The 20,014-nt window shown below is 35.2% G+C and overlaps 1 protein-coding gene across 11 annotated transcripts in view; it reads left to right on the top strand.

Moving 5' to 3' along the window:
* The window catches only part of ERBIN (erbb2 interacting protein), a 127,940-nt gene that overhangs the window by 72,787 nt on the left and 35,139 nt on the right, over positions 1-20,014 (top strand). For all 11 annotated transcript variants that reach the window (XM_049649526.1, XM_049649528.1, XM_049649532.1 and 8 more), the window contains exons 8-15: positions 676-739; positions 4,270-4,344; positions 5,173-5,317; positions 6,815-6,887; positions 7,220-7,349; positions 7,656-7,771; positions 9,654-9,723; positions 17,250-17,349. In XM_049649526.1, coding sequence (XP_049505483.1) covers positions 676-739; positions 4,270-4,344; positions 5,173-5,317; positions 6,815-6,887; positions 7,220-7,349; positions 7,656-7,771; positions 9,654-9,723; positions 17,250-17,349 — 773 coding nt within the window. The remainder of the gene's footprint in view (positions 1-675; positions 740-4,269; positions 4,345-5,172; positions 5,318-6,814; positions 6,888-7,219; positions 7,350-7,655; positions 7,772-9,653; positions 9,724-17,249; positions 17,350-20,014) is intronic.

Raw genomic sequence — 20,014 nt, forward strand, 5'->3', positions numbered from 1 at the left:
AATGCCATTTTGATGGAGACAGAAAACTACAACTTAGTTTATTATGAATTAGTTTTTGTACATTTCTCAAGTCTCTATAATTTCAGAAAAATATTGATATTAAGTTGGAAGTTAAAAATAGTGTATTCTGGCTTTAATTTAAAATAAATTTCAGCTACTCATATTTGTGATTCTTATAAAACTTTATTTTGAGTTGTATTGAATTTAATTTGAAAATATGGGGAGGAATGTCATATTTACTGTTCTTAGAATTTTGAATATTAATTTTCAGAATCAGCTCTATTGAAGGTTTATAAATATATGACAAGGCTTGAAAGAAGATAATAATAACTATGTAGCTGCCAGTCTATTAGTTGACTTATATGAAAATTTTTTCTGTGAAAAAAATGAAAGCCAGTTACTCACATTCTGGTCTACAGGGTTTAAACTTACTGCAGTTACTTATGAATAGAAATGAAAACCTGGTGAGAAGCCAAAATTAGAGAATAATTTAAAACTTGCTTTGTTTAGAAATTAATTATAGATGACTTTTCTGAGAAATTGTTTTTATTTTCTCAATATGTGAAAGCCTATACATAAGGTATTACATAAGAACATTTAACACATTAATTTTGAAAGCTTCCAAGTAATTGATATTTTTGTATACTTAATTCTTCATTAATCCCTTGTACATAGAACCATGAATAGACTGACCCAACTGGAAAGATTGGATTTGGGAAGTAATGAATTCACAGAAGTGGTAAGTTCACACCAGTCTCTATCCATAAGTCTTATATTTGAGAACATGTGAAAATTAATGTATTTATTTCTTCGTATTTTTTTGGTTTATTTGTTTATTTTTGAGAGAGAGAGAGAGAGAGAGAGAGAGAGAGAGAGAGGGGAAGAGAGAGAATCTCATGCAGGCTCCATGCTGTCAATGCAGAGCCTGACATGGGGCTCAATCCCATGAAACATGAGATTATGACCTGAGCCAAAATCAAGAGTCAGACATTTAACCAACTGAGCCAGCCACTCAGGTGCCCCTTTTTTTGAAAATTTTTAAATGTTTATTTTTGAGAGAGAGAGAGAGAGAGAGAAACAGACAGAGTATGAGTGGGGAGGGGCAGAGAGAGAGGGAGACACAGACTCTGAAGCAAGTTCCAGACAGCTTTGTGAGCTGTCATCACAGAGCCTGATGTGGGGATTGAACCCCTGAACAGTGAGATCATGACTTGAGCCGAAGTCGGACGCTTAAATGACTGAGCCACTGAGACGCCCCTATTTCTTTGCGTTTTTAAGTATAAAATAGGGTAAAGATATACACATATTTTTAAGAGAAAAGATATGAAAATTCTTAACAGGGAAGAGTAACCAAACAGATAGAAGTAGCTGATAGTAGTGAGAATAAAACGTGAAAAAAAAAAAGGGAAACCCATGGAAAAGATAACTAAAAGTTTTTAGGCACACTAAGTAGACAATGTGAGAGATTATAAGGAAGAAACAAAGTTATATCAGCCTAGAATATATCAGAAAAAATATTTCTGCCCCTCCCTCTTCTTGCCCTCTGTCTCTCAAAAATGAATAAACATTAAAAAATCTTAAAAAAAAAAAAAGTATTTCTAAGTCAAAATTAACTCCCTAAGGGTATTGGTCAGAAATTTATTCAATGATAAAATATTTTTCTATAATTTTACTGAATAGCGAAAGGAAAAACATTGAGTGAAACAATTTTTGAGTTTGGAATTAGACTTCTGAATTGTTTTTGCTTCGTATGCAAAATGTGCTATAATATGGAATCAGAAAGGAAAGGAGTATGTAAGTAGATTTTTGTCCTTAGTGAGTTCTCCAAAAGAACTCAGAAAATAAGCTAGATATTTTTTTGGAAAGGAATTCGTGGATCTAAATATCATTAAAATTTTTACATTATGTTTGTTTCTTTCTTAAAATTATGGTTGATTTCAAATGACAATCTTTTTTTAATTCTAGTATAATTAACATGGAGCGTTAACATTAGTTTTAGATGTATCATATAGTGTGATTCAGCAACTCTGTACATTGCTCAGTGCTCATTAAGAGCACTCATAATCCCTTTCACCTGTTTCACCCATCTGCACATCCACTTCCATCAGTTTGTTCTCTATAGTTGAGATTCTGATTCTGGATTTGTCTCTTTTTTTTTTTCTTTGCTCATTTGATTTGTTTCTTAAATTCCACATGTAAGTGAAGTCATGTGGTATTTGTCTTTGTCTGACAGACTTATTTTGCTTAGCATTATGTTCTAGAGCTATTCATGTTGTTGCAGATAGCAAGATCTCATTCTTTTTTATGTCTGAATAATGTTCCATTGTATCTGTATACACATTTTCTTTATCCGTTCGTCTATCGATGGACACTTGGGTTGTTCCATATTTTGGCTATTGTAAATAATGCTGTCATAAACATAGGGGTACATATATCTTTTCGAATTAGTGTTTTTGTGTTCTTTGAGTAAATACCCAGTGGTGAAATTGCTGAATCATAGTTTTAATTTGTTAAGGTATCTGCATACTTTAAGGTTTTCCACGATGGCTGTACCACTTTGCATTCCCACCAGCAGTATAAGAGGGTTCCTTTTTTTCCACATCCTCACCACAACTTGTTTCTTGTCTTGTTGATTTTAGCCATTCTGACAGGTGTGAGATGATTTTTTTTTGTGGGTTTTGATTTGTATTTCCCTGATGATGAGTGGCATTGAGCGTCTTTTCATGTGTCTTGTCAAATGATAATCTTAAAAACAAGAATTTCCCAATATTGTCAGCTTCATGATTACCCTATAGGTTATTGTATTATACATTTGTTCACCTATTAGTTAACTTTCAATGTCAGTGGGAAAGCATGGTTGTTTTGGATACTTCATTTATTTTCTGAAATACTCTTTCATATTCTTTATTTTATTTATTTATTTATTTATTTTTTTAATGTTTTATTTATTTTTGAGACAGAAAGAGACAGAGCATGAACGGGGGAAGGGCAGAGAGAGAGGGAGACACAGAATCGGAAGCAGGCTCCAGGCTCTGAGCCATCAAGCCCAGAGCCCAACGCGGGGCTCGAACTCGCGGACCGCGAGATCGTGACCTGAGCTGAAGTCGGACGCTTAACCGACTGAGCCACCCAGGCGCCCCTGTTTTATTTTAATTGAAGATGGCTTATGATGGGTTTTATTGTGTGTTGGTAGAAGTTTTTACTCCTTTTGAGAAAAATACATATTCTATGCTTCCTAACTTATTAAACTTAACATTTTTATATGTATTAATCTATTTCCACATTAACTATTTGAAAAATCTTCATTTTTAATTCTGTGAATCAACAACTTTCCAATTCATTAATTTTTGTACATTTTGATATCCAGCATTATACATTTTTTTAAAACTTACCCTTAGAATGGTAACAGATAAAGCACAGAAGAATATTTCTTTTTATCCAAGTTACACTTAGAATTCTTACCTGTATTTTTACATTAGCAGTGAATCTGAACAACATGACTTTTACATATTAATTGTGTTATTATGTTGATTAGATATGATGGTACTCTCTGCCATCACAGTGTTAATGACTCGACACAGGTTTGTGTGGTGACAGAAATACCTTTGAAGAATGCATTCAACAGAGCCTGCAAGGGCAAAATGCCCAAGATCAAGTTTTGTCTCAATACCAAGAAGGCCCACTGCAACCCTCTCATTAATTTTTTGGTTGTTAACCACATACTACAAACAATATTTCACTTTGTAATTGCTGGAAGTTCAAAATAACAGAATATGTGTGCCATGTGATTATGCCTTGGTTTACTTACCTTTCCTTTTTTATTGGACATTTAAGATTTTTTTTTTCTTTATTTTCCTCTCTCTTAGTCATCAGGGAGTATCTTTGTGGTTTTCATAAAAGGCTAAATCTTTTTACAGATAATAATTAAGGGTATCTTTTTATCATACTCTTAAAAGCAATGGATCTTATTTTTATTTCTTTATTAATTTTATAAATACTCAAGCCTATTGTGTAATCAAAAGCTTAAATGAGTTTTATGCATTCTACTCTTCTGGAATGCCTATCTTTGAGTTCTTTTTTAGTAATATCACTGTAATAACTGTTATGTAGTGGAAAGTCTCGAATCTTGGCTTTGCTCCCCACCCCCCAGTTATTTATTTAATGTTTTAAAGTAGAAGTCATCATTAGAAGTTCCCTAGAGCTTCTTTTGCCAAATAAAAACTTCCAAGTAAAGTATTGAACCTCTTTACCCCCTTCTTATCCAAACAGCCTGAAGTACTTGAGCAACTAAGTGGATTGAAAGAATTTTGGATGGATGGTAATAGACTGACTTTTATCCCAGGGGTATGTATATCAAACTTTAAATGGATTCTCTTATTGCTATCTGTCCTTTGCAGTTTTATGAATTGTACATTTTCAGATTACTATTAAATAGAAGTAAATTACTTTTTTTTTTTTTTTTTTTTTACTATTAATACATCCTTGATTAAAATCAGAAACTTCCCATAGTAAACTTTTATAATATAATCGCTTTTTAATATCCTGGACTGTATCCTTCTCTGTGGTTGCAATTGAGTTTATATCCTAATTCGTTTTGTCCAGAGAATTGTTAAGTAGGGTATTTTCCACATAGTTTGTGTCTTATCAGCTGATGTTTTGCTTATTCCCATACCTGAAGAACATGAGATTGCCTATATGTCCTATTGCCCTAGTCATTGGTGACAGCTGAGTTCCCAAAGAAAAGTATAAGTTCATTGTCTCTCTGCTAGGCTCTTAGCAGGAGCTCTTAGCTTTATTACTGAATACATTACTTATGGCATTTTTTAAAAATTTGTTTATTTATTTTGAGAGACAGAGCGTGTGAGCAGAGGAGGAACAGAGAGAAAGGGAGAGAAAGAATCCCAAGGAGGCTCTGCACTGTCAGCACAGAGCCAGACATGGGTCTCAATCTCACAGACTGTAGAGATCATGACCTGAGCTGAAATCAAGAGTCAGATGTTTAATTGACTGAGCCACCCAGGCACCCCTACTCATGGCATTTGCTAAAAAATTAAATCTTTTCTCTCATATAAATGTGTAGTAATGAATTATAACTTGGTATTGAGTTTATTACCTAAACTTGGCATAAATAAGCTTAATAGAGTCATTAGATTTCCCATTTTTTACTTCTAGTTTATTGGTAGTTTGAAACAGCTCACATATTTGGATGTTTCTAAGAATAATATTGAAATGATTGAAGAAGGAATTTCAGCATGTGAAAACCTTCAGGACCTCCTGTTATCAAGCAATTCACTTCAACAACTGCCTGAGACTATTGGTTTGTATTGCTTTCTAATTCATATAATTAGTTTTTACTAATGTGAACTTTCAGAAATACCCTTTTTGTCATTGCTTGACTCAAAGTTTTCATATATCAAATTTCATTTGTGATGAGCTAGTTTTTATTTTTTTTAGGTTTATTTATTTATTTAGTTTTTTGAAAGAGATAGAGCTCATGTGGGAGGGGCAGGAAGAGAATCCCAAACAGGCTCCATACTATCAGCACAGAGCTGTATGTGGGGCTCAAAACTCACAAAATGTGAGATCATGACCTGAGCCAAAATCAAGAGTCACATGCTCAACCAACTGTGAGCCACCCAGGGACCCTCGTTTTGAGCTAATTTTCTTATACTGCCAGTCACGAATCTTTTTTTTTTTTTAATTTTTTTTTTTTAATGTTTTATTTATTTTTGAGACAGAGAGAGACAGAACGTGAGCAGGGGAGAGGCAGAGAGAGAGGGAGACACAGAATCTGAAACAGGCTCCAGGCTCTGAGCCGTCAGCACAGAGCCAGACGCGGGGCTCGAACTCACGGACCGTGAGATCGTGACCTGAGCCGAAGTCGGACCCTTAACTGACTGAGCCACCCAGGCGCCCCTACCAGTCACGAATCTTATATGAATTTTTTCTTCATGTGATCACTTACACATTTTACTTCTTAGTTGACATTACTGCATTTTTCTTTACGGAAATGTCATTTTTATCACTCTAATAAAATTTAAATTCTTTAAGAAGAGGTTAAGTTACCGAAACTTTGTTTAAATTCTAATCATAGCCCTCATCTAGTAACTTTTTTTTAGTCTTCCTTCATTTTAGGCTCACAGATGAAAAAACAAACCAGTTTAGCAAATCCTATGAGAGCCTACGTATGTGTAGTTGCTTGTAGTCTGATGATGCTTCAAGAAAATTGAATTAGTTTAAAGAACCAAAAACGTAAACCTTGCCATCTTCATGATGTTTAAACATAGGAACCAAAAAATATTTATACATATTTATCAGGTTATGTAGTTGTTTTGGCTCATGTTACATTTTGCAAATTCTGCTATGATTTATTCGCCACTTTTAATTCCACACTCGATTCTTATTGTTTTAGTATTTAGAGTACATAGAATAGTTTGTTATACACTTACTGTTTCCTTTTTGTTTGTACTCACTTGTGCCATGCCATTGTTTTAAGGAGCAGGGCTACAACTGTGAACAAACAGACAGAAGTCCCTACACTTAATGAAGCTTACATTTTAGCGGGAGTAAAATAAATACATACTAATGTTAAAAGGTGATATATAGGTGAAAATTGAAAATATAGGGTAAGGGAGTACAGAGTTATGAGATTAGGAGTGAGGAGATGAGATTAGGTTGATTTCTTTTTTAGATAAGTTGACTAAGAAAGTTCTACATGATTCCTGTCAAATGTAATATATGCTCACATTAACTGTTGATTGACTTGCTTCTAGTTCCAGCTGGAAAATTGAATATTATTTCTTCCCTCAAATAGGTTCATTGAAGAATGTAACAACTCTTAAAATAGATGAAAATCAGTTAATGTATCTGCCAGACTCTATAGGAGGGTAAGATTTTTCTGAATCACTAGAAGACTTGGCTTTCATTCAGCTTTATATATTTATGTTTATATGTATATTATATATATGTTTCAGCCATATATATTTTCAGATAAATGCAAAAGTAGCATCTAAGGGAGATTCCTTAAGCATTTAAATAAGTAATTGGTTACAGGTTGGATAGATTTAAAGCAAAGATAGACCTACTTTAATAAGTTTAGTGGAGATAGAGTTTTGCTAGATTTGTTAAAGTCAAGTTCAAATGTTTATATATTCTAAAGTTTTGGATTATATATAGGAAACTTTTAAAAAATAATGTATGTCATTTATTTTAACTAAAGGTTAGTATCAATAGAAGAACTGGATTGTAGCTTCAATGAAGTTGAAGCTTTGCCTTCATCTGTTGGACAGCTTACTAATATAAGAACCTTTGCTGCAGATCATAATTACTTACAACAGTTACCCCCAGAGGTACAATATTTTAAATTTGCCTTGAATTTTTTTTCATATTATTTATTATGGCTATCCAGTGGGGTTTTTTCTGTTTTCTTTCAGAAATAATTATGTAACTAAGTTATTTATTTTCTGAATAATAATGAGCTATACTGTTTTACAGAGATACCAACTTTTCTTTATATGTGAAAATTAATAAATAAAAATATGATTCCTTTTATAAATGAGAAAAATGTTTTCATAACTTTGGAAAATTGTATTTTACCTATGTCTGTTAAGCAGTAGGCCAGAATTTTGATCCCCAATTTTATGTTTCTCTTTCAGATTGGAAGCTGGAAAAATATAACTGTGCTATTTCTCCATTCCAATAAACTTGAGACACTTCCAGAGGAAATGGGTGATATGCAAAAATTAAAAGTCATCAATTTAAGTGACAATAGGTTTGTAATGCTGTTGGTTTATAGAAGACACTGAATGGATGAAATTAAAGTTTCATTATATGATAGAAAATCAAATGCATGTTTTTCTTTTCAACTTCTTTTTGGTTTTTAAATAGAATTTTCATTTGAAAGAATGACCTAATTTTACCTGTGGTTTTATACTGTGGTTATTTGTTGCAGTTCATTTTGTGTCAACTTCAGCCATATAACTTGCAAGTTTAGCTCTACATCTTTCCTTATAGTCACCTTTTAAAAAATTTTTGTTTTTAATGTTTATTTATTTTTGAGAGAGAGAGACAGAGCGTGAGCAGGGTAGGGGCAGAGAGAGGGAGACACAGAATCTAAAACAGCCCCAGGCTCTGAGCTGTCAGCACAGAGACTGATTGGGGCTTGAACCCACAAACTGTGAGACCATGACCTGAGCCAAAGTTGGACACTCAACCGACTGAGCCACCTAGGCGCCCCTCTTACCGTCACCTTTTTTATCCCTAAAGTCAGATCTTCACCTTAATACTGCTGCTGAATGGCACAGCTTTTAATCTGATCTGCTTCCTATGCTTTTCTGAGCAGAGATGTGATTAGGCACCTATTCACATAGCTCGGGAAACACAGTCAAGGTGCAGAGTAAATAGATCACTAGAGCTGCTAAATTGGAATAATTTTTAAGTTAAGAACAGATTGTCTGTCATTTTTCTTGAAGTAAAGGTCCTAATAATGATAAAAGAATGGTTGTAGAGGGGTTTTACATTTTGCTTTCATAGTATCTTACAAAGCATTCAAAACAACACTGTGAAATAGTACGATACATACTGTCATTTTATGAGAAGAAAATTAAAACTTGAATTTAAGATGACTCACTTAGCTTGTAAAGTAGAGCTTTAATATAAGCCCAGTTTTCTGACTAATTAGCATATTCAGACTGTTCCATTTTATTTAAGAATAACCACTGCTTTTAAAAAAAAAAAATCAGGGGCGCCTGGGTGGCTCAGTCGGTTAAGCGTCCGACTTCGGCTCAAGTCATGATCTCACGGTCCGTGAGTTCGAGCCCTGCGTTGGGCTCTGTGCTGCCAGCTCAGAGCCTGGAGCCTGCTTCAGATTCTGTGTCTCCCTGTCTCTCTGACCCTCCCCCGTTCATGCTCTGTCTCTGTCTCAAAAATAAACAAACATTAAAAAAAAAATTAAAAAAGAAAAAAAAATCATTCCTGATTTCTGCCTATACTTTGTACCCCAAAGCTAGAGCCATAGGTTCCAGCAAATTGCCTTGGAAGATAGGCATAGCAGAGCAGATAGGCATAATAAGATAGAAGGTTTAAACAGATATTCTGTTTTAAATAGGGTGCTATTTTAATTTGGCATTTTAATGAGTTCTTCATATTACTTTGTTTTTTACTCATTACAGTGTTTTAATAGTCTTTGGAATATGAAAGTTCTGGCTCATAATGAAACACAGAACAGTGCTTTTTTTTTTTTTTTTTTTATTAACAAACTATCACTAAGGCTTCCTATAATAATTTGTTCTTTTAAATATAAATAAAATATCCAGAGCAATTTCATGAGACATTGCCTCATGTGTTCTTGTCTTTACATTAAAGTAGGGATAGTTAACATTTTTTCTTAGCAGATAATTTTTTTTGAGATTATTAAATTATTCATTTTTCCCCTAGCTGAATTGATTGAAGAATTATATTTTTAAATGAATTCTTATAAAATAATATTTTGTATTATAACTTATGTCAAAGACCTATATTGGCTTCTCTACTAAATTAAATATTTTTCTGTTTTCATATTCAATAATATAAAATTGTTTAGAAGACCATTAGATTTTGCTCTTATATTTTAACATTTCTTATTTTACTTTTGTTTGTATTTTTTGTATTCACAGATTAAAGAATTTGCCCTTTAGCTTTACAAAACTTCAGCAGTTGACTGCTATGTGGCTCTCAGATAATCAGGTAGGCATTCTGAGTTTGTATGTTACTGCAATTCCAATTGTGTGTATGATTATGCATAATAATTTATGTAGGCTCATTTAAGAGCAGTTATACTCTGGTATACATTTTAAAATGTATGTAAGGAAAAATGAAAATATTTAGATACAGATAATTTATGTGCAATTTGTGTAGATTGAAAACAGTAAATCCTGTTGGACTGTCTAATTTCTCCTGAATCTGTAAAAAGATAAATTAAGAAATCAGATTCAATACTGTCTCACTTTTTGAAGGTTTTATAGTGATCCTCTTGAGTATACGTGTAGAGATTTGATAATGAAGTTTCACACACCTTAAAGAAGTGTTTCTAAGGAATTAAAAGTTATTTCCTGGACTTGGATAGATAAACATTTTTTGAAGGCTTACCATAGTCCATGAACTGCTCTGGGAACTTGAGATACATTGATGAAGCAAATAGAATATTCTTATATTCTCATTGAGCTTACATTTTCAAGGGAGATAGAAACAAGTAATTATGTAATAGTATGTCAGAGCTACAAAGAAAAACAGAACCAGAGACGTTAGAAAAGTAGCAGGGCAAGAGTAAACATCCTATTTTAAATGGGATGATTTAGGAAGTGTCTCTCTTTGAGGAAGAGGACCAGTAGAGCGGACAGGCACGTGAAATTAGGAGTGAACCATACATAGACTGGGACAGTGAGTTGGTAGAAGAGGTGCATTTAAATAATTTTAAGAGTGCAATCTGCTGAAGTACTTCATGCTAGGGAATGGCAAGATGTGATGTACATTTTTAAAAGATTATTTTGACACTTATGTGAGAAACAGTCTGTGGGTGCTTAGGGTGAGAGTGGAATATCCTATATTGCAAGGAGAAGGTTCAATAAAGAGGCTTTTGTAGTAGTTTAGAAGGAGGTATTGCTGGGCTTCAACTATTGAGTGGAGACGATGAGAAGGAATGTAGGAACATCAGGCCAGTAGTTGACTGTCAAGTATACTGGCTGGAGATAAAATATGGGAGTCAACATTGTACAAAAGGAGGATTTAACACCATGGAAGTGCATGAAATTACTAGGGAGAGAGGATGGAGAAGAAAAGGTCAAAGATTGAGCTCAGGAATGAGAGGAGCCCCAAAAGGAGAATAAGAAGAACCAGCCAATCAGGAGGGTGTGTTATCTAGAGAGCCATCTGAAGGAAGATCAACTGCGACAGATTGTTACTGGTGGGTCCCGTAGATGAGGACTTGTAATTGACACGAGGTTTGTCAAGTCAGAAGTAGTTACTGACCTTGAGAAGAGTACATACTTTTAGCAGAATAGTGGGGATGAAATACTAACTTAAGTGTATGTAATGCATGGGAGGCAGGAAGGTCATGACTGTGGATTTACCCTAGTACTGTGGCTCAGTTCCCATTTGGACAGTTGATGGATGTATCTCTCTGTATTTGCCTTGGTTTTAGAATTAAATGTTAGCATTTTATCCTTGCAAATAGTAGCTATAATTCACCTGTGAAAAACATTGGAAAAATGTATTTTGAGTTTAATTTGAAATGTCTTAGGATTCGCAGTGTAGATTGTTAGAAACGTTGTACTTTAAATGATAAGAAATCTCCTGTATAATGTCACCAAAATAATAGATTGTAGGTCCTAAACAAAATAAGGGTTAACTTACTATCTGTAAGTATGAGGAAATCTTTTTTCCGTATCTATTCTCAGCTATGTCTTACTGTTTTGTTTTGTTTTGTTTTGTTTTGTTTTGTTTTGTTTTAGCAAGGCAGAGAACCCTTTTAATAAATTAATGCTTAGCATTTGACTTTGAGCAATACCTTATAATAATCTATCTGTATATTTTCCCAAGGTTTGGATACATGAGTCTCATAAGATATTCTTAAGTTCCATAGTTGAATTTGCTCAGGAGACTGTGTTATATCCTTCTTTTGGATTATATTAACAACTCTTACATGTTACTAGAGTAAAGAAACCCACTTGGCTATATTTCAAGATTCTGCAAACTTCTTAACCAAGATCTCTTTTCTTACCTCTCATTACTGAACTAAAAGCCTTAAATTGTCAATCCGTGCTTCAGAATCAGATTGTAGTATTTACTTGTTCTACAAGTTAGGGTAGGAAATACTAAAATGATGATACCTTTGCTTCTATTACAGCTTAAACACAGTGATTACTTCATCATCATTAAATGTGTCAGTTCATGTATATGTAGAACTCCTATTTCTAATCCCTCTTAATTGAGTATTTAATGTGAAATGTTATGAAATTTTGCATCTGGATTCACAGAACATTGCTGGGCTCTGGCTTATGCCAGTTAGTTATAGTATAAATGAGACATGGCTCCTGGTCTTGAGGACTCTTGAGACTTTTTTAGTATAATAGCGCTATTTTAGGTAATGAATACCAGCAAGGTATGTTAGACAACTCATTTTAGTGAAATTATCTGGTATCTAAGACAGTTTTTCATATTTGCAATGTTCTCTCATTATCGTCTCCTTGTTCCCCGTCTGTTAATTACTTATAAAAAATAAAAATTGTAGTGATGAGGGGTTTTGTGTTTTTCTCAAAGTTTGACAGAATAGTAAAGTAATAAATCATGAAGCATCCTGTGTAAGCCATATTACCTCCCTTACAATATGAAGTAGTCATTTTGCTGTGGAAGTACAAATTATAGGGGAGAAGGTATGTAAAAGTAGTCTGATTATGAATTATCAGAATAAATTGATCTTGAATATTTCACTGACCATGTAGCACCTTGGTAGGACTGGGCTTCAGGTTCAAAAAAGAGTTTAACTTGGGGGTGTAAAGGTAGGTTTTCCAGAGGAGGAGATTCCTGCAATGACTAATTCTCAAAATAATCACAGGATTTAAACAAAGAAAGGGGAAGAATATTCTGGTTAGAAGGAATATTATAAACCTGAGCACTTTTTGATGAAGAAGTCTAGTGTACTAGGTAACTGTACAAGTGGTTCATTGTGACTAGAGCATAACCTTTGAGATGGAAGAGTAGCAAATGAGGCCAAAGAGATAAACAGGTCATGGAAGATCTTATATTTCAAGAGGAACTTGCGTTGTATTTCAAGAATGGTAAATAGATGTTTTTTTTTAATCTTGCATGTTAACTCTGATAAATTATGAGTGACTTCTGAAAGATTGTTTTAAGGATTTGGAAGTCTTATTCAGGCTCTGTGGAAAATTGCCATGATTAGGGTGTCTCTGTAATTTATTGTCCATGTTATCGAAAAGGGGCTTTACAATAATTGTGTCAAAACTGCATGTGTAAAATGTGAATGTCTCAGGCAAACTGGGTGTTTGGTCATCATAGTCCTAATCAATTATTCATATATGCCGTCAGTTTAAGAGGAAGAAGTGATCCTGTGATACATGTCAACCCTACTGTAGTTGATGGTGAACCATTATAACATATAAGCAAGCAAGTAGTAAGATCAGATTGATATTTTGGAATGTTTTTTGGGCTGCGTTGTGAAAGGTGGATTTAACTAGGAACGGTGATGCCAAGTGTGAAGGCAGGAGAGACTGGTTGGAGGGCGTTTCTATTGCCATACTCAAGGCAATAGAAAATGTTGGCTTGAAGTAAGATAATGACAGTGGGGCCAAAGAAGAGCTGGTATATTTAGGGCATAACTTAAAAGGTCACATCATTGGAGTATGTGAAAAATGCATGTGTGTGAGAAGAAAGGCAGTAAAAGCAAAGATGAGCTTCAGAGATGTGGCTGAAGTGACAAGATGGAAATCGATAAAATTACCAAGATGAGGAACTGCAACAGAAAGAAAAATGTTTATGGGAGGATATTAAGTTCCAGTCAGGCATGTTTATTTTTTGGATAGGCATGTTGAGGACAGTTCTAGTGGCCATGATTCTCTGCCCCCCTTCTTCCCCCTGCCGCCTCGACTGTTTTAGACTGTCGTTTCTCTGCTGTTGGTTTCCCCATTCTTTTAATTTCTAACCTCCTTGGATTTCTCAGAATTGTTCCTGAAGGCATGATTTCCTTTTTCCCAGGATCATTATAGATTTTGTTTGTTTCTTTAAAAAAAATTTTTAGGGGCGCCTGGGTGGTTCTGTCGGTTAAGCATACGACTTTGGCTCCGGTCATGATCTCACGGTTTGTGAGTTTGAGCCCCGCATCGGGCTCTGTGCTGACAGCTCAGAGCCTGGAGCCTGCTTCAGATTCTGTGTCTCCCTCTCTGTCTGTCCACTCCCCTGGCTCACACTCTGTCTCTCTCTTCCTCAAAAATAAACTAAACATTTAAAAAAATAATAAATATTTTTAATGTTTATTTATTTTTGAGAGTGAGAAAGACAGACCATAAGTGCGGGGCTTTTTTTATCCACATAGAATAAATTCTATAGATTTATTTATTTAAATGTTCAGGATGGATGAATCCCAAGCAATACTAACATTTAAGTGGCAGATGGAGTAATAAGCTTAGAGTGGCCATAGAGGTAGAAGAAAAACTATATGATAGTGGATTCAAGTTAAGGATGAAGCAGATAGCTTAAGGGAAGAAGCTGTAAGGGGATAAATGCTATTGAGGTGTCAATTCAAATGAAGTCTGGAAAATACGCAAGTTGGGTATAACATGCCAACTTATTTTGACTATAGCTAATGTAATTTTAGAGGTGTACATCAAAAACCTGATTGACACAATTTAAAGAATAAGTAAATGAGAAAATTGCACCATACAATAGTTGATTAAGCTTTTAAAAAGGTTGGATAAGAAAGGAGAGGGGTGGAACATAAAGAAATTGGTAGCTAGAGGCACATAAGAAGGAATTCTTTAAGCATTTTTATAGGTTGTTGCGAGGAGACTGTGGAGAATTAGATTAAGGATATGAGAAGAAGTTGGATAACTGGTGTGTAACCGACAGAATTTAAAACTGTGGCAGGGATTCTTGTCCTTTTGAAAGCAGCCTGGTCTGAAGTTTGTGAGAGGCAGAGCTAATGTATATGTTGAAATTCTTAGAATGTAGCAGGTTCCAAGCAGATTTTATATCCTATTTTTGTTCTTTAAAAAAAAATCTTTGAGAAAATAGTATCTTCAGAATATAATTCAGAATATAATTTAGGAAACATAGAAGGATTTTTAGGCACCATTGAGAATCCCTGTTGAAGTTGGTTACCACAGATCTGTAGTTAGATTAATTTGCTCATTGGGTAATATAGAGAAAGCACACGGTTGGAACGATTCTGGGTTGCAGCTTTGCCAAGCCAGGTGTAAAGAGAAAGACAATGCAACAAGGTGGTCCTCGTAATTGGCACGAAAGTATTTATAATGAGGTCTCGTGAGGTACAAAAAGAAAGCAAATAAAAGAAAGAATTATGGTGATCAAGTTGAAAGTTCAAGGGAGTGTCAATTTTGGTGAGCTTGACTAGCAAATTTTGTGGAAACAGTGGAGAGAGAGCAGACGTGGTGTCTCTGTTACCATCCTCTACTGCTTGTCCTTGTGCTTGACCGCTCCTCTGTTTCCTTTTCAGGAATTTTTCTTCTGCCAGTCTTAGATATTGGTGCCCCATATGGTACTCAAGACTCATCTTGAGTTTCTTTCCATATACTTAACTCTAGGAAAGATGCAATTACTATCTATATGCCGTTATTCCTAACAGTATCCTCAGCTCTCAGTTCTCTTTCCTTTACTGTACACTCATTTTCTACTTAACATTGCCACCCAGATGTCTCAAATTCAACCAGTCTAAAAGTGAATGTGCTATCCTCTGCTCCCAATCTTTTTCTTTTCCTGGGTTCCCTAGATTAGTAAAAAGTACTTGCTAGAGACAGACTTGGGAGTATAACTCTTAACTACTGTTAATCACTGAAGTCTAGTTAGTCTTAACTCTTATATATCTCAGGTGTTTTTCTGCTTTGCTTTATCCCTCCTTTCACTTCCCTTAAATATAATCATCTTAAATATAGTGTATCATCTCCAGTACAGTAGGCACCAGTGTCATATGTCTGGTCCAAATTGAGATGTGCTCTAAGTGTAAAATATATTCTGGATTTTGTATATTTCATATAAACAAAGAAAATAAAATACCACATTAACAATTTTTGATCATATAACAGAATTCTATTTTGAACATAGAAGATATGTTAAATTTAATGTATTATCAAAATTTAACTCATTTTTGCTTTTTAGAAACATGTGGCTGCTAAAAATTTGTAAATTATCTATGGTTCTCATCTTCATCTTACTCTTGTTGACTTGGACTACTGAGATATGAAATAGATCTCTGCCTCCAGTGTTGCCACCACCTCCAATCTCAAACCACCCTAATTTCATTCTGAACCACACTGCAACTCAAGTGATCCTATTATCTGGTTCCAGCACTAACCAGGAGATCAGTGGATATTAGGAAAGGATGTAGAATGGCAGAGGCAGAGTTCAGAATGGTAGAGGCAGAATTTAATGTCCCTCAAAAGAACAGGTATTTATACTTGAAGAGAGAAGAGTGATGATCTCACAGCATTTGTAAGCGCTAAATTTACCTACCTCCTGACGTAGGGTTTATGATCTTTGAGAGAATAACCCTATTTTTGAGAAGAGTACAGGGAAGTACTGTCCTAGGGAAGGAATAGATCTGCCATATCTGTTATCTGAGGAGGTCAAGGAAAGTTTTCAGTGAAGATGTTTGAGATGCAGGGCAATTTGTTTATTGTGGAACAAGTTGAGGGCCATGGAGGAAATGTTTGAATGGGAGTAAGACCACAGGATACATTAGCTAGCTGCAAGGTTTTCACAAGAGTCAGTCTAAAGAATTAATTGATAGGTTGGCACGTGAGGGAGAGATTGGGTAGTTTCCTGCCTGTCTGGAGTCAGCCAGGGCATGGATTGATAGGATTTTAGGTTAATAGACTGGCCAAAGTTATTAGTTATATTAAGAATAATTTGAAAACACTTCATAACCAATTAGAAGTTTTAAAAAATGTCCAAAAAAAAGTTTTATAGTTCCACCATTGAGTAAGTAAATTTGTGGTATCATTACTGGAGATAGGAGACATGGGAGAAGAGAGAACCAGGTTACAACTTAATGTTTGTTATAAGTACTCTTTTTTCAGCTAGAATTAACTGTGGGTAACTATTCTAAACCTTCTAAACCATTTCTATAAAAGCCTCTTCCCAAAGGGGGAAAGATAATGTAAAGGAGGCACAATAACATAAAATCCAAAAGCTTGTTTTATAGCTTTATTAAATCACTGTGATAAGTAATTACTGGACTGTGGATACACTTAGTATATGAGATCTTTTAAAATTGTATTGACAATCAGTGATAATTGCAATTCAGTGTGAGTTTTGTTTTATACTAAAACTAAATGATATTTTGTAGATTTTTATAAGGTTTCAAATCATTGCTTAAAGTGTTACTATGTATATATAAGCTTGTTTTTGTAATCTACACATTGATACTTTATAGAAAAAAATGGTGAGTACTTATTCAGAGGAATTGCTGGATATGTATTTGCTTTAGGATTATTAAAAGTTAAACATTTATTTTCTTTCCCTAGTCCAAACCCCTGATACCTCTTCAAAAAGAGACTGATTCAGAGACCCAGAAAATGGTGCTTACTAACTACATGTTCCCTCAGCAGCCAAGGACTGAGGATGGTAGGAGTTTAAAAATCTCTTTTCTTTTGGGGCACCTGGGTGGCTCAGTCTAGTGAACGCCTGACTGTTGATTTCGACTCAGGTCATGATCCCGGGGTTGTGGGGTTGAGCCCCAGGTTGGGCTTTGTGCTGAGGCTGGAGCCTGCTTGGGGGGTCTCGGTGTCTGTCTGTCTCTCTCTCTCTCTCTCTCTCTCTCTCTCTCTCTCTCTCTGTCCCTCCCCCCCTCCCCCTCCCCCTCCCTTCCCCCTGCCCCCCCAGCCCTCTCCCTCTGCTTCTCTCCCTAGCTCATGTAGTCTCTCTGAAAATGAGAAAATAAGTATGTCAGGGCTATAGGTAGTTGAATTTGGAGGTACATGTAGGCCATATGCTTCCTTAAATGATTTCTTGAAATTAAACAGTCAACTTCATTTGTTATAGATCTCTCTATTCTTTGCTAAATGTCAGGAATGCATGTTAAATGTAATTAGGACTGTTGAACCAGGAACTGTTTTGTTCACTTGTTTTGTTGTAGACTAAATACTATCTTTGAGTCTACATACCAGATAAGGATAATATGTAGAATTCTGCATAAAGTGTTGTTTCTAAGTTCTTAGGTTTTGCCTAGAAAGGGGAACATACCCTTTTCTATTGACCATACATGTTTTTCAACAGTTTTGGTATGAAAGCCTTTTAGACTAAGGAGCAGATTGGTTCCAATACATGTTGTTTTGGGGTGGTGGTAGAGTTCAGAGCTGATGGCCAAGAAAGAATTCTTAAAGACATCTTTGGTGTAAAAAGGTGATTTTATTAAAGCATGGAGACAGGACCCATGGACAGAAAAGCTGCACTGGGGTTGTGAGGAGTGACTGATTATATACCCTCAGGTTGGTGGGGGTTAGGGACAGTGGCAGTCTCTAAGGAATTTTGGAAACAAGGTTTGAGGACCTCTAGGGGCTAGGTGTCAGGAAAACGTCATTTACATTTAGTAAAACCGTAGTCATGAGACCCTTCAAATGTGTATCAGGGACCATATGCTTGGAGTATTATTGCCAACGTATACTTGGGGGCTGAAGACAAAGGAGGTTTGCAAAGGAATTTTTAAGTGTTTAAGGAGACTCAAAGGATCTCAGGGGTCAGGATAATGTTAGGCCAGGATTCCCTCTTGCCCCTAGCAAAGTCTCATCATTGAGGCAGCTGAGCTCGTAGATGAAGGTCAGTCTGCCTGTTTCATGGACTTGTCAGTGGGCTGTAGGTATTAAGGGAATTTAATTTTTCATTTGCCTTAGTTTTCCCACATCACCATGGCAAGCACTTAAACCCCTTTCCTTTGTTCTTGAGCACCTAGGAGTGTCTAAGAAATATCACCCATACACCTGGGGATGGGGAGGGGTGCTAGCTTGGGCACCCCTTTGAAAAGCAAACTTGTACAAAGCAAACTTTGCACTCAGTTTGCCTTCTGGTCCCTCATCATGTGTGTAAAGTATATATTATGTTACACTTACTAGTATAATTTTTATGGGGCGCCTGGGTGGCTCAGTCAGTTAAATGTCCAACTTTGGCTCAGGTCATGATCTCACGGTTCATGGGTTCGAGCCCCGCACCAGGCTCTGTGCTGACAGCTCAGAGCCTGGACTGGGCTTTGGATTCTGTGTCTCCCTTTCACTCTGCTCCTCCCTCACGCTCTGTCTCTCTCTCTCTCAAAAATAAATAAACATTAAAAAAAATTTTTTTAAAGAATATTTTTATATGTATATTTTTCTGACACCAGTGAAAATATTTATGGCTCAAAGTTATTTAGAAATTAACTCTTAATACATAAAAACACTGAAGAAAAAATCTAAATTGATCATTAATTTTAATTTATAAATATACCAGAGGCAAGTTAAATAAATTCTGGAGCTTCAGTTTCCTTACCTTGAAATAATGATAATAGTATCAGTTTTGCAGGGTTTTTGTACAGATGAGAAGCACTGAATGTAAAGTGCTTAGTTAGCACTATGGCAGAATCACATTGGTTATTATTATTCTTACATTGTTTTGGCAGGTTTAGCAAACAGTTAAGAAATACTTAAATAGATTAAAAAGTAAAATCATTCAATTTCCATTATTAGTGATAAATAATTGGAGAACTCATTTATCTATGTTCATTATTTCTTGTTCTTTGCAGGAAGGAATAAAAGACTTGCTTTGATAAGTTATTTCATGGGAATATTAAATGAGGTTTATTTGGGTAAAGCAAAACTATTTAGCTTTTGAATTGAATTAAAAGTTAAGACTTGTGAGATGTTAGATGTGAATAGTTTACTTCATTGGGAATCTGTAATGCTTAGAGAATAGGTTTGTAAGCACAAGCTCTCTTCCATATATTTAAATCAACCCCTAATTTCCATATTTAGCAATATAATTTGGAAACATGTATCCATAATAAAATAATAGTATATTTAATTTTAGGCATTCGATGGTGAAGTATTATTTTATGCAAGTACTCTATATGTACATTAGAAGTTAATGAGTTCAGGGGCACCTGGATGTCTCAGTCAGTTCAAGTGTCTGATTTCAGCTCTGGTCGTGATCTCATGGTTCATGGGTTTGAGCCCACATTGGGGTCTGTGGCTGACAGCTCAGAGCTTGGAGCCTGCTTCAGATTCTGTGCCCCCTCTCTCTCTGCCCCTCCCCCGCTCACGCT

This window comes from Panthera uncia (assembly GCF_023721935.1).
Source record: "Panthera uncia isolate 11264 chromosome A1 unlocalized genomic scaffold, Puncia_PCG_1.0 HiC_scaffold_17, whole genome shotgun sequence".
Lineage (NCBI taxonomy): Eukaryota > Metazoa > Chordata > Mammalia > Carnivora > Felidae > Panthera > Panthera uncia.